Genomic DNA, 14,978 nt, shown 5'->3' with positions numbered 1-14,978 from the left:
CTCTTAGCTTGTTTTACAGATTAACAGACTGTAAGATGGTATTATCCAGATATTAGAAGATGTTGGTACAGCTTTAGTGCTGGATGTTAGCACTAGTTGTTATGACTTATTGTCACTGTATGAATTACTATATGACAATAGTTATTAAGACAGTTCAGAATAGACAGATTTAAGAAACCAACGTCGGAGGATGACGATTGGTATTTGAAGCTGAAGATTGTATATGTCTTTGTTTGAGATAAACAGATTTGATAACAGCTGATGGTACTGATATGTGATGAGCTGTAGATTGGTTTATACGAATGTTGTATAGCCAGTAATGCGAGATTGATTCTGTCAGAAGGATTGGAGAAGTATTATGACAATTATACTTAGTGAAATTTTATTCCAGACTGGAATCAGATATTTAAATTTTGGTTTAAACTCTGTTATGCATTTCTTCTGATATCTCTGAATGGATTATTATGAGTTCGAGGACGAACTCAGATCTAAGAGGGGGAGAAATGTAAGGCCCGAGATAATAAAGATGATATTATTTTAATCCGAGAGTATGTAATTGGAAACTTTTGGAGTGTTGAATTATATTCCAAGATGTTTGCAATTATTTAGGATTGAAATGGAATTATTTAGGATTGAATTGAATTAAAAATATTGAGCGGGGGCCAATTTGCAATTAGTGAAAAGTTGAGGGACTAAAGTGCAAATATGAAAATTTAAGTGGGACACTTGTCTTGGTCACCTCTTGAACGTGGCATTCCCCTCCAATTTTCATTTTTTTCATGGATGCCTAGCTTGGAAGGGTGAAAACGTGAGTTTCCATGGGTTCCTTCAAGGATTTTGATCTTCAAAAATTCATATCTCAACATCCAACCATCAACTTATTAATCCAAGTATAGATTCTTGATCCTTACCTTAAGAGCTTCAAGGGGAGGTAATTTTCATCCATTTCCAGCATGTTTCAAAATTTAGATGTTGGAGGATTTGTGATTTAATTGTTGATATGTGTTCTTGAGTATATAGAGATTATAGAACCGTAATCGGATCGAAAAACGGACATCATATGAATTGGTTTGAAAAATCCAGCATGTTGTTCGAACCTAGTAGGTGCAGATTTTATTATGTTGTGGTTGATATTGTGAGGTTTTTAGTCGTTGGTATCAGATTAATGATGTTTGAGTTGCCGGGTATATCGAATTTGCGCCGTTATGCCGCCGGAATTGATATAGATTGAGTTTTGAGCAAACCAAGTCTTGCTTTGAATTATTGGATTTAGATGGATCAGATTCAGTATTGATTTAGATTGATCAGATATGATAGTGATTGAGATTACATTGATATTGACCAGATTGTGTATTGAGTTGAGTATTAATCAGAACAGATTGTGTATTGAGTTATTCACTGATACAGTGTATTCGATATTGTCATTTCAGATTTGATATGGACAGATTTGAATACAGGTCATCGTCTTCGTCAGACCGGGACGACAAAGGTATAATTCATGTGATATTCGGGAAGACACGACTCAAATAAGATCCTATTTGAGTTTCCCAACAAAATCACATGCTAGATTATTGTTATATTCTGATATGAATATGTTTTGTTTATGTGTTGATATGCTATGCTTTAATTACAGATTGTTATTTATTGCATTTAAGATAGGGAGTCTTGACAGATCAGTCAAACTTCTAGATGTTCGGCTATATCACAGCGTAGGGGAAGATCGGTCTCCTATTGTAGATGTGGATATAGATCAGGCCGAAGTCTAGGAATAAGACGTACTGTCACCCCGATTGGGAGGGTAGGTGATAGATCGTCTTATTCATATCGGAATCCCTAGAGTTATAGTTGAGTCGAGTCTAGACATGATTTGACTAGAACTGCATGCGTTTATGGATGTGGTTTCATAGACTATGAAACCCATCTTTATTGCTTTCAGTCATGATAGTATATGTTTATGATTTGATTAAACTGCATGTTTATCTGAATTGAGTTGCATGCTTATTTTGATTTGATTTTATAGATTATGAAATCTATTACTTTTAAATATGTCCATGATAGCATGTTTATAATTTAGATTGTTTATATGCATGCTTACCATGTTTTATACTGGGATTTATTCTCACCAGAGTATCCGGCTGTTGTCTTGTTTTGTATGTGTGCATGACAACAGGTGGGACAAGATCGGGGTCGAGAAGATGATGAGAGAAGACGAGTTTAGCGTGGTGATTCCGGACTTGGATAGAATTGGTTTTATTACTTGAACTTTAGTAGTTGAACCTTAGATTAATTGAAAAGACTGTTGTACATTATTGTACCTTTATACTGAAATGTAGTTTTATACAGATATGTATATTATGTAGATGCCATTACCTTCCGCACTTTATTTTAAAAAGAAAAATTTTTAGACCCTGTTTATCTTAATTGATAATTAAATCCCAAAGATGATTAAGAAGAAGATCAGCGTCCGGGTCCCCACAGTGTTTTTCTCCGAACATCCATAAAATTCTCGTGTCTTTACTTTTCACAAGTTTTTACATTTCAAACTATATCTTGTTGTTTAGATTGCCAACTGGTTGAAAATATTAGAAATATTGAATCGTCTTTCACACTTTTCACGTGGTTCATATTCTAACCGTTTGAGAAAATCTTTCAACCGCCTAAAAACGATTGAAGACAAATTTCAAAAGCAAATATTTTTAAAAGAGTTTATTCACCCCAACTAAATTCTTTTCTGATCCCAGTAATATACAATCACTAAACACATACAAATACATAATATATATATATATATATATATATATATATATATATATATTTGTAATTGATGGCTTAATGAAAAATATAAATTATATACTTTTAAAAAAATTATTTATTAACTAATGTATATGAAAATTAATTTATCTATAATATATAATTCTAAAGCAAAAGGTAAAAAAATTCTGTATGAGGTTAAATAATATTTAAATTTAATATTATGCATTATATTTTATTATCAATATTATTATTTCATTAGTTTTGATAATATTTTGATGAGTTAGTCACAAATATTTTAAATTGATAATTATTTGTCCTTAGTGTGCTTCACTTATATAAATTATTATATATGTATTTATAAAATCCATAATTTGATTGATTTTTAGGTTATTATAACTTACACGTGGTGCTTAGATATATATTTTTTCAAAATTTGTTTCAGTTAAATTCGTTCTATATATTATACTCATTATAATTTATTATATAACATAAAATCAATTGCTTGAATTTTAATTTGAGAAACAATTTTGAAACTAAGGTATATACGTTCTTAATTAATTTATTCGTCTAATATGACAATAGACTAAACCAATATGTTAAGACTCATAAGAACATTTCTCAGAAAATGGAGAGGTTTCATTGTTCGGTTTACCACGATAAATGAGCTTCCAAAATTGTATCCAAAGGAAGAAAATGAACTATTTATACTAAACTAAAAATAAGAAAAATGTGTTTTATTAAAAACGTAGTTTTGTTAATCTTATTCTACCAACACAATATAAATTTAAAAAAAATCTATTCAAATTATTTTTAAAAAAAATCAAATTTTAATTTTTATTAAATAATTAATCACGTGCTTTTTGCTAGTAATATAGAAAAAGAATGACCTTATAACTTTGGTTTTTTTCTTTTTTTCAGAAACCCTACCAGTAAGTCTGACTTAAAGAAAAAAAAAAAAAGAAAGGAAAAAGGAAAATTAATTAATATTGCATAAAAAATATCCATTTGAAACGTGTGCGACCGCTGGGAAATTTTGTTTGAGAAAAGTCATCATTTAGAATTGTGTGTGTGTGGGGCCAGCTAAATGAAGAAAGTGTACAAGGGTGGACTCTACGAGGAGACGACTTCAGAATGAAAGTCGACCATCACCGTTAATGTTTATCTCCATCATTTCCTAATTGCAATCATAACTCGAAGCATGAATGATTGCTGCCGACCAGCTTATCCAATTTCTCTGCTGCTGTTCATGTGCTTCATTGCTTTAACAGATTGTATTGATGTTCCCGCAGATTACATCACCGGCGATGTTTCGGTCAACTGTGGCTCAAATGCCGTTTCTGCAGCTCATACCGGCAGGAAATGGATCGGAGATAAGCACCCAAAGCTCAGCTCCTCGCTGCAGTTAAAGGGCACGTCAACAATCTCGAGTGGTGGTGACTCCATTTCTGATTACTAGCATTCCCTATAAAACCGCCAGAGTTTCTCGTTCGGCTTTCTCCTACACTTTTCTACTCAATCCAGGTCAGAAATTTATCCGCCTTCACTTTAATCCCACTGCGTATAAAGGGTTCGAAAGACGGAAGGACTTGTTCAATGTTGTGGCCGGACCTTTCACCTTTCTTGGTAACTTTAGTGCTTCGCTGACCAGTGATGCTCTTAGTTTGAGTTATTTTGTGAAGGAATATTATTTAAATGTAGAAGAAAATCAACCGTTGAAGATTGTTTTCTCCCCGGTCACGAGTCAATCACGACATGCTTATGCATTCATTAATGGGATTGAGATAATCACGGTGACTCCGGGTCATTCTTACTTTCATGGTGAGGGTAGCATAGGAGCACGAGTGATTGGGCATGAGTCTCACTTGTTCTATATCGATAATGGCACTGCACTAGAAATGGTTCACCGAGAAAAGGTCAGATGGGATCCTGTCTCATCGGGAGATGATTTCAGCGATATATTTGGGGCGGGGGATACTGTTCCAAAAGAAAAGGCTAGTGCTGCGACCTGGAAAATACCGGTAGATGTGGGATTCAGGTATTTGGTCAGGCTTCAGTTCTCTAACCAAGGACTCACGATAATAGGAAATGGTGAAATGATTTTTAAAATCCTCGTTAATGATATAGTTGCTTGCACGAATGTTGATCTGTTCCAAGAAAGAGAGAACATTGTCTTACTCAAGCACAACTATAGGGACTTTATACTTACAGCGAGAGGACAAAAAGAAGAAAGTAAACGTGATCTCTCCCTTCAAACACGTGATGAATTCATAGATGGGCATGGACCATTTACAGGATTTGAAATATTCAAACTCAGCAATCTTGACAATAGTCTTGCCAGCTTGAATCCGTTACCTTCTACATGGGACTCAAGGTCCTGGACTATCCAATCCTTACTCTCAATTCTCTCTCATAGAAATGTTACTGCAACTGCTGCTATAGCTATAATTTCTATAGTAAACGCCATTATCCATAAATTGGGAGGAGTTTTCCTATTAACCGATACAGAGGAGGAAAACAAGCCATCGGCCAGGGCCGAACGATTTTGTTGTTGTTTTTCATTAGCCGAGATACAGTTGGGCACTCGAAATTTCAGCGATGTTCTTGTAATTGGAAAGGGTGGATTTGGTAGAGTCTACAAATGCCTGATTGATAACGGGAGTGTGACTGTAGCCGTAAAGCGATTGAAATCAAACTCCACGCAAGGGGCACGTGAGTTTTTGACAGAGATTGAAACACTTTCTGAGCTCCGACATGTTAATCTCGTCCCTCTGATTGGTTATTGCAATGAGCACGGGGAAATGATTCTTGTTTATGACTACATGCAGAATGGAACTTTGGCTGACCACCTCTACAAGCTTGAAAGAAATGGCGTAAGCTGTCCTCCTCTCACGTGGAAGCAACGTCTTACCATCTGCATCGGAGCTGGTAGAGGGCTAGATTATCTTCACACAGGACATGGAATCATACATCGTGATGTCAAGGTTTCAAACATATTGCTGGATGAAAATTTCGTGGCTAAGGTTTCAGATTTTGGCTTGGTCAAACATGAAAACAAAAGCAAGGTACAGAGCCATGTTAGCACAAGAGTTAAGGGCACGTTTGGGTATTTTGACCCAAATTATTTCAGGACGGGTAAACTGACAAGGAAAAGTGACATATATGCCTTTGGTGTGGTTTTGTTGGAAGTATTGTGCGGGAGACCGGCATTAGATAAAAGTGTTCCAAAGGAGGAACAGATTCTAACAAAATGGGCTCGAGATAAAATTAGTAAAGGGGAAGTTGATCTGATTGTAGCTTCAAGTTTGGGGAAGATTTTACCGGATAGCCTGAGAACATTTATAAAGGTTGTTGAGAGATGCTTGGATGATAACCCAAGGAAGCGACCGTCAATGGCTCAAGTTGTGGTGCAACTTGAGTCTGCACTTGAGCAACAGAAGACCACGAGATGTTCATTGTCAAATGAGGTGGCTAGTGTTACTCCCTGCAATGATGAAGCCAACGTATTAGTTGGTAATGAGCAGACTATTACCCATCATCCAAAGGAACAAACTAGCCATGATGATGAAGCCAACGTATTAGTTGGTGGGCAACCAACATCGTCCTCCCCTAATGAGCAAACTCCTACCCCTCCTCCAAGAGAACAGACGAGCCGCAATGATGAAGTCAATGAGCCATTAGCATCGTCCTCCCCAAGTGAGCAAACTTTAGAACCTCCTCTGAGAGAAAAAACAAGGCTCAACCTGAATAACGACCATGCCCTATCTGAAGAAAATTGGAGAAAAGTCACACCAAATAAGCGATCTTGGTGGTCTTGGGATGCATTGTGGAGCAAATTTAAGCCCTCGAAGAAAAATGAATCGCCAATACCAGGTATGCTTTTAACGCAGCACAGTTAATTCAAAAACTAAAAAGAAATTTATCGTGTTTCGATTTTCAAGGCTATGATATTTTACTGACATTTTGGTAAATGGAGCATTCTTGCAACTCATCAAATCTGTCTTTCCACAATTGAATTGGGTTTGGCTCTAATATTTGATGGTTTAAAAAAATTTCATGTTAATACTACGTGGTTGAGTCGACCTTTTTTCTCTATATTTATGAGCTTTTGTGTGTGCTACTTTCGTTTTATTATACTTCTATTTTTGCTGAAGTGTATGCCATTCTTTGAGTTTTCATCCAAATTGTAATGCTCCTGCTGTGTTGACATGAAATTGAGATATTCATAACTATAACGTAAAGTACTAGCAAAACTAAGACATCTACCACTATATTTTGGTTTAATTTATTTATAGGCAGTGAAAGAGGAGAGCCGAGGGCGCCAGACGCAAGAAGTAGTGGATCTCCTGAGAACGTTTTACCTATTGAAGTACCGTCATTGTCATTGACTATGCTACGTAAACTGACTGGTAATTTTGGATCGGCGGCTCTTGTTGGAGAGGGTTATTACGGCAAGGTGTTCTATGCTGAGCTGAGCAGTGGACAGCCTGCAGCAATTAAAAAGCTGGAGGCCGATTCTTCCCCAGAACCAGACTCTGACTTCATGCCCCAGGTAAATTATTTCGTCAGCTCCTCTGTTTTGTACATGAAAAATTGTTCGCTGAAATATCTTCATGGGCCATACAGTTATCGTTGGTTTCAAGACTCAAACACGAGAATTTTGTGAGATTGCTTGGATATTGTGTGGAGGAAAATTACCGTATCTTGGCTTACGAGTATGCTGCAAATGGTACTTTACATGATGTTTTATATGGTATGTCAGTGTCTCTACTGAGTCTAAAAATTGAAGATGTTGATAAATGTGAAGATGGCCTTTAATTATCATTTTATGTTGTATAGGCAGGAAAGGGCTGCGTGGGGCAAAACCTGGTCCGGTTCTTACCTGGAATCAAAGAGTAAAGATTGCTTTTGGTGTAGCGAAAGGCCTTGAATTTTTGCATGAGAAATGTCAGCCTCCAGTTGTCCACCGCGATGTCCGATCCAGCAATGTGCTGCTGTTTGATGATGATTTAGCCAAACTTGCTGATATTACCTTGTCAGAGCGATCATCTGATGTAACTGTTCACCAGTACTCAAATAGAGTCTTGGGCATATTTGGCTACCATGCTCCAGAGTCAGATATTATTCTCAATCCACTTATTAACATTAAAATTTCTTGGACCTTATCAACTGATTGTGTGATGCTTTCAGGTATGCGATGGCAGGGCAAATTACTCGGAAAAGTGATGTGTACAGTTTTGGAGTGGTTCTTTTAGAACTTCTGACCGGAAGAATGCCAATAGATCACAACCAGCCCAGAGGGCAACAGAGTCTGGTTTCGTGGGTGAGTTTCACTTCCAGTGAACCATATCGTGATTTCAATTAGAATTCAACTAACTTCAACCTCCAGGCAACTCCAAGATTGGGTGAAGATAAAGTGAAGCAATGTGTAGATCCCAAACTATATGGTGCTTATCCTCGAAAGGCTGCTGCAAAGGTATTTTAAATTCGTATATGTTATAATACAGCATAACGTTTTGTGAACTAGACTCGTGTTTTCTTCTTCTTTTCTTTTAAAGAGGGCATAATATAATAATTGCTCAATCTTGGACTTTTATCATTCCTTGATATTGAGCTTTTCTCAACGATTCTTGGTTATTCAGATGGCAGCGGTTGCAGCACTTTGCTTGCAATTCGAGGAAGAATTCAGGCCAGATATGCTCCTTGTGGTGAAGGCTTTGCAACCACTTCTCAGATCTTTACCCGCTGGCTCTAAATCTCATGCATAAAATTCATATTAGACTCGATCACTCCAATTACCAGATGCATGCTTCATATAGGTGTGGCATTTGCAGCAATGAAACCTGGAACCAAAGCCTCATATTTGAAACGAGAACTCGAGCCGGAGACTCAATTATAATAATCTTCCGTCAACTAAAAAAAAAGTGACATTAGCAAAAATCACACGTTAATATCATTATAGATACCATAGTAGTTATTGGCATTAAATGTATATGTTGTTGGCCATGTTCATGTAAGTTGTTGATATCCTTCTTGTGGTTGGAGAGAGAATAATTAATTAGTATCGTGAAATAATTCTTTTAAATTGATTTTATGATCAAAATTGAAATAACGAATATAATATAGATAAAAAAATAATATAATGAAATCATAGACAAAATTGATTTTCAAAACAAAAATACATTAAAAATGGTATTTTTACTTAATTCTAATACCGGCTTTTATGGGTTCAAATTCAAATTCAAATTCAAAAAAATAAAAAATCAAAAATCTTTTTCGGTTATTTAACTCAAAAAATGACAGTTCTAAAACACTTTAAAAAGTGAAATTTTCAATATAAATTGAATACACACACACAATCTCCAAAAAATTAGTGATTAATTTAACTCATATTTCAAGCATTTTATGTGTAGAATAATTGAACAATATACATGCATACAGCATACATATTTATTTTATGTTGTAAAGTCCAATTCTACCCCTGATAGTTTTTATTGTTTCACGTTATTGCTTTGGTCGTGCAGACTTTTTGGTAAATTTGATACATGCATCAATCAACTTCCTCATGTTTTCTTCCCCGTTGTCGTCTTCAATCCCTCCTCGTCATGTATATTTTCTCTCAAATCTAACAAGTGAAGGACAGAGACAGCATTCGAACAGAGAAAGGAAGAGGAGCAAATTTTCTACAAGTTCTCTCTTCTTTTTTTCCGTTCATTTTTCTGATAATCTTCAACACACATTTCTCTTATTCATTAGCTAAAGTAAAGAACGTGAATCCGCCAAAAATTTAAGAAATCAAAGTCTTCGATAACTAGGCAAATAACAAAAATTTTTTACGACCAAACAGATTGCTGACTTTCTACTCCACATCCAAAGTGAGCATATCTAATGACTAATGTAGATATCTTCAATGAAGTATGTCCCCATATTGGAGAGGTCTGAGAATGATCTTTGCCACCAAATGAAGAATGCAAACATAGTGTATTATTGTTGATGATTGGATCCATCTATTGCACATACGCGCTCTGCATGTAGGAAAAACATGAGCTTAAGATTAGTCAGGATATAACTACTTTTTTTGCATGAACACGAACATACAACAGGCAAATGAAAGGTAGCTTATTTGAAATACTCTCATTTAATAGCCTGAAGGATTCATCCAGTAGATGGACAAAAATAAACAAGTAGCAACATGCTTTTGACTGCGTGAAGGAGCGGAGCAATGACGACGATTGATGTGGTTTATAGAAGGTGAAAAAATTAGTTTTGATAGGTAAAAGGCTGTCCTTTCCCACCTAAAACCTTAGGTAATAACTCTACCACCCACAAAATGTCAAAAACTGGAAATATGAAGGTTTTCAGGTTATTAACAATGATGAACTGATTCGAACTTCTAACTTATTGGCCTGTAATCAGTGACGGAGCCAAGGGGGGCGGGTGAGTGCGACCACACCCCTCAATTTTTAAATTTGATTGACTAAGGGCCTAAAAGTAATTATATTTTTTCACTTCCCCCAAATATTTACTCTTGCACCACTTAAATTTTTTTCTGCTTCCAACCTCCATTTCTAGCTTTGTCCCCGTCTGTAATTGTCTCAAGATGTGTTTGAAACCGTACGCACGTGGTAGGTATTTCACCAAATGTCCAACAAATGGAAAAATGTAGAAAAGAACAGCCGGTAGGTTTTAGAGCAACATATAGTCGCTAACAACAAATCATGGATAGCAAACATGTGTGACAAGAAAAATAAATAAGTGAAAACGAAGGAACCTTACTTAGATATTCGTAGGCCAGGATCATTGAAGTCCCCCAAGCTGACATGCTGAAAAATCTTGGGCCCAATCCTCTATAAAATCCGGTCACGCCACCGTCAGCAATCAAATTTTTTACCACTTGTCGTACTGTCGGTTTTTTTTCATGCCCCATCACCTGGAGTACATCAAGCCAATGTCATAAAATCAAAAGACCTACTGGAAGGTGGTCCCAATTTTATAAATCTTTTAAAATAACAGAATATCAACATGCAAAAAAATTTAATATATTCGAAACCATGGGACTTTGCCGTGTAAGTTGAGGCATCAAAAAACTGAAATGTTACAAACAGACAAATGACTTTTAATGCAGTTCCTTTCTTTGGATTAGCTCCCAAACTGAGTGTTTCTGCGATGGATATATATGAAATGATTTCAAAGTTATTCTGTAATGGCCATTAAAAGTGCACAAAAAATTAGGAAACATTTAGAATCGGCAGAAGAAAAAAAGAATAAGAATCTGAATACCTGTAACCGAGTTTTAATTGTGTCCAGTGGGGTTGTGATGCAAGATGCAGTAGCACCTGCAAAAATACCTCCAGCAGCTTGAACCATTGCTATTTTTCCATCACTTGGAGCAACCCCAGCAGGCTCATCGCCATGGCCTAAAAGCCTGCAGGAACAAAAATAAGGTAACTTAACAACCAGACAAAATATCAAATATATGGTGACCTCAGACTTCTAAGGAGGAGGAGGAGAACATATGGAAAATGGTTATTCATACCAAAAGAAATATATTTACCATTCAGTTGCACCTTAAAATTCTCATGTAATGTGTCATACAATGTAAGCGTAAACAGCTGCAAAAATGGCATGATACTAGAAATTACAAGACATGAAGACAGTAGTGCTGTCGGAAGAACAAAAAAATTAAAGAAAACGATTTGCATTGTTTGGCTCAATTGAAGTACACTACTGGGAGAAGTAATGATGAAAATATCGACAACAAGATTTGACAGATTTTGTTTGGTATCCCCAATCAAATGCCATCACTTACTAACACTCTCATTCCAGCATCTATCTCTGGACATTCACTTGTAAAGACACGAGCAATGTCTGAGCCATGGCGGAGAGATATAGATTTAATGTTATAAAAATTACATTAGGACAAATATAAATAGGTTACTTGGCTCAACTAAAGATGCTATCTCAACATAAACATTGATAAAATATACAGGTTTAAGGGGCCAAATCTTTGAGTGTTAAGTAATGACAAAAAGACATGTTTGTGTTGAACTTTTTGTGATATGTGAAGGTCTTTAGATATTGGTTGATCTTAACATTTTTCCAACTTGGGTGGAAACAAATTCCTTGATTTCACCGCAGTTGATCCAATCTAAATGTGTCAAATGGGAGTGGGAGTTCTTGCACCCAGTGATCCAAATCAAAACATGAATTCTCTCACATTTGTAGGGAAGGAAATATGGTGGCAGATGCCTTGGCAAATTGGGCATTTGTGGACATAAAATATTTCTTCGGAGAAGTTCCTAGGCCAGACATTTGTGTTATTTTTAAACTAAATATAATTGATTTTTCTTTTTTCAACAAATGCTAATCCTTGTTTTTTCTCTTCAATGAAAGGTTTTGGTCTAATCTCTTAATTGTGTATTTTCATATTGTTATATCTTGTTAGGGGTTGATCTCAAACTTTCGGTCTAGAGGCAAGTGGTGTTTCTTTATACAGAAAATGTTATTGTCATATCAGCAGAAATGTTTTGTTAGTTGTATCATAGTATAAGCAGTAGTTAGTGAAAAACCGTACATATATTTATGTATTCAGAAAGAACACGCGCTCAGTTAATTGACATTTGATGTAATTTGCTTGAATTGGCTTGAAATGTCAGCTCTGTGAACTAAAATGATATCCTTAGCAAACTTTTGTGAACTCATTTCATATAACAACTACTAGCAGGAGAGATAAGCAATTCCTTGTCTTTTCCTCATCTTTCGGAAGAGTACTTGAAGGAAATAGAGAGAAATTACGTTCATACAGTTTCCATTTGACATGGACCTACATGCAGTTTGAGAGCAATAAGAAATTGAACATTACTTTTTCTTCCTCCACAGAAAATACTAGGCAGCTCAACTAAGAATTATGTAGTTTAAACGTTACAAAATCACATAAAACACTATAAAATCTACAGATGAAGCATTCCCAACAAGAAAATATTTAACAAAAATAAAGAATGGAGCTGGTTCAGTATTGACTCCGATAGATAGCAGTAAATGCCGAAATTCAAAGGCATACCTCCAGAATATACGTTGGCTCGTACCATAACTTGCCCACCAGACAGCGCTAGATGGCGAATAAGTCATAACAGATAGACCAAATCCTCGATATAAGCCTCGAATACCATCAGTTTTAATAACCTGACGAGTAACATCCAGGCCTCCCTTATATGTCGCATGGCCAGAACATCCTTGCACCATTAACCTTTGACTAACCTTCTCAGAAGATAACATTAATTTAATTTATGGTTCTTAAAAGAAAATCTTGCAAGGAAAAAACATCCCTTGTAAGTAAAATTCGATTAGCACGATTGGGACGAGAAATATGTTGCCTCAAAAAATGTGATCACAGATTTGTTTATGTTTCATTCCGACTTATATAATGTCAACAACAATAAAAAGAGTTCAAAAGAAATTGCAAAGATAGACAAAAAGAAACAAAAAACACGTATATAATTTATTTTCTGGTGTATTTCCAAGGAATCGATATAATTAAAAGACAAACATTTCAGGTAATTAATAATTGCTCCAAATATTGATCCTCACCGAAGTATAGATAGAAAATATGATATTTAAGAAAATCCCAGAAGAAGCATTCACGGCATACCACGTCAATAGGAACAAATACAGCTTGTGAACAGAGAGATGCCATCATTCCAGCTATCCCATTTGCTATGGCTGCTTTTACAGGCTCTGATAATTTGAACGGTTCAACCATCTCGAAAGCAGACAATTTTGTTGTCTCTAGTGCGGTGAGAAATATAATTCTGGCAGGAACTGCACCAGTGATGACAGTGCCAAAACCTTTATACAATCCAGGTATTCCATCAGTCTTTAATAAGCCTTTGATTACAGAAAATGCATTTCTTTCTACGGCATCACGTGATGCAACTTGCAGTCTGGTCTTCACAACTGAAATTGGATAAAGTCCCACAGTAAGTCCGGTAAAAATTCCAGCTCCAACAACGTACAACTTAGTTTTGTCAAGCCTGCAGGTAAGTATATCATTAATAGACTGTAGATTATTAAGATTCCAAAAATCACAGACCGACTGCATTGCCAAATACTAGTTGTCACAGGCCGGCAACAAGAAACAAGGTAAATCAATAACCATGGACTTCAAACATGCATAGTGTTAGTTTCCTCGTCCATCAATGAGACTCCTAACATTCAATTGAGTATTTTCCACGGTAAGGACTGCATTCAGATGCATCTTATATAGTAGGGAGTAGAAATCATTATGAAATAGTTAGAAGATCCTCGAATTCTTTCTATTGATGTTTAAATAAGAAAAGTACTATCCTTCTCTAACACCCCAAAAAGTTTCAATGAAAATATTCATGTTTCGGAATTGATTGAAATTTTAAAAGAACCCCCGCTACAAAAACTCAGTGACAATACATAAAAATGAAAATGAAGGAGCAAAAATCGGAAACATATTAATTCCCTTCCACATAAAATAAATCGCAGAGACGAATAATTTACTAGCTAATTTCACGATCAATAATTTGAGTTCACAAAACCTATCTCCAGAAAAATTATTTCTTGCGCGGCACATAGTATAGCTACATTCTGAAATGCCATTCATCCAAGTACCATTCAACTTTTGATTCATCTATAAACGCAGATTATGCCATGGGCAATACAGATGCAAATTAAATTTAAAAACTTTACAAAAGTCATTCCATTAAATGAAGATAACACATCAACAAACAGCGGATCCATGAAGCTTACTCGTCCCAATTAATCTCGGTTTGACCGAATGATCGCGTTCGAGTTCCCGCGGTATCCATCGCACGCTTAAGTTTTCTCACAAAAAATTCTGAAAGACGAAAATTGCTAAAACGAAAAATAAATCGCCATTTTCCTGAAGAAATGAAGAGAAAATATGATCCGCCGACGAGTGTCTTCGTCAGCTGAGATTTTGCAGAAAGGAGGTTTCTTGGGAACAAAACAATAGGAAAGGTATATTTTGTTTTTTTTTTATTTAAATAATTACTAGGAATTTTCAGACTTTATTATTTTATTACATTAAAAAACACCAACACATTTTTTTATATATAATTATTCATATTAAAGAATCTGATTAATATAGTCTTCGTTGAGCTTTTAATTCAATTCAATTAAAAATTATGATAAAATTTTATTTAATTTTTGAGATAATTACATGTATGTGATTTTGAAAT

General features: G+C 35.5%; 1 protein-coding gene, 1 long non-coding RNA gene and 1 pseudogene across 2 annotated transcripts; 2 read left to right on the top strand and 1 right to left on the bottom strand.

Moving 5' to 3' along the window:
* Nucleotides 1-778: 778 nt before the first annotated feature.
* LOC142521675 (uncharacterized) lies at nucleotides 779-2,442 on the top strand. Its single transcript, XR_012814345.1, has 3 exons — nucleotides 779-931; nucleotides 1,431-1,489; nucleotides 2,171-2,442. It is a non-coding gene; the product is annotated as an uncharacterized LOC142521675 (long non-coding RNA).
* Nucleotides 2,443-3,824: 1,382 nt separating this feature from the next.
* Nucleotides 3,825-8,832, top strand: LOC142521667 (putative receptor-like protein kinase At5g39000; annotated as a pseudogene).
* Nucleotides 8,833-9,452: 620 nt separating this feature from the next.
* LOC142522546 (uncharacterized) lies at nucleotides 9,453-14,750 on the bottom strand. The gene is made up of 6 exons (XM_075625994.1): nucleotides 14,527-14,750; nucleotides 13,400-13,781; nucleotides 12,812-13,008; nucleotides 11,032-11,176; nucleotides 10,528-10,681; nucleotides 9,453-9,776 (listed from the first exon to the last, which is right to left on the bottom strand). The coding sequence occupies exons 1-6, from the start codon at nucleotides 14,583-14,585 to the stop codon at nucleotides 9,736-9,738; spliced, it is 978 nt and encodes a 325-aa protein (XP_075482109.1). The 5' UTR covers nucleotides 14,586-14,750; the 3' UTR covers nucleotides 9,453-9,735.
* Between the last annotated feature and the right edge of the window lie 228 nt (nucleotides 14,751-14,978).

This window comes from Primulina tabacum, chromosome 13 (assembly GCF_025594145.1).
Source record: "Primulina tabacum isolate GXHZ01 chromosome 13, ASM2559414v2, whole genome shotgun sequence".
Taxonomy (NCBI): Eukaryota; Viridiplantae; Streptophyta; class Magnoliopsida; order Lamiales; family Gesneriaceae; genus Primulina; species Primulina tabacum.
Note: the sequence above shows the minus strand (reverse complement) of the source record. Positions and strands in the feature narration are given on the sequence as shown.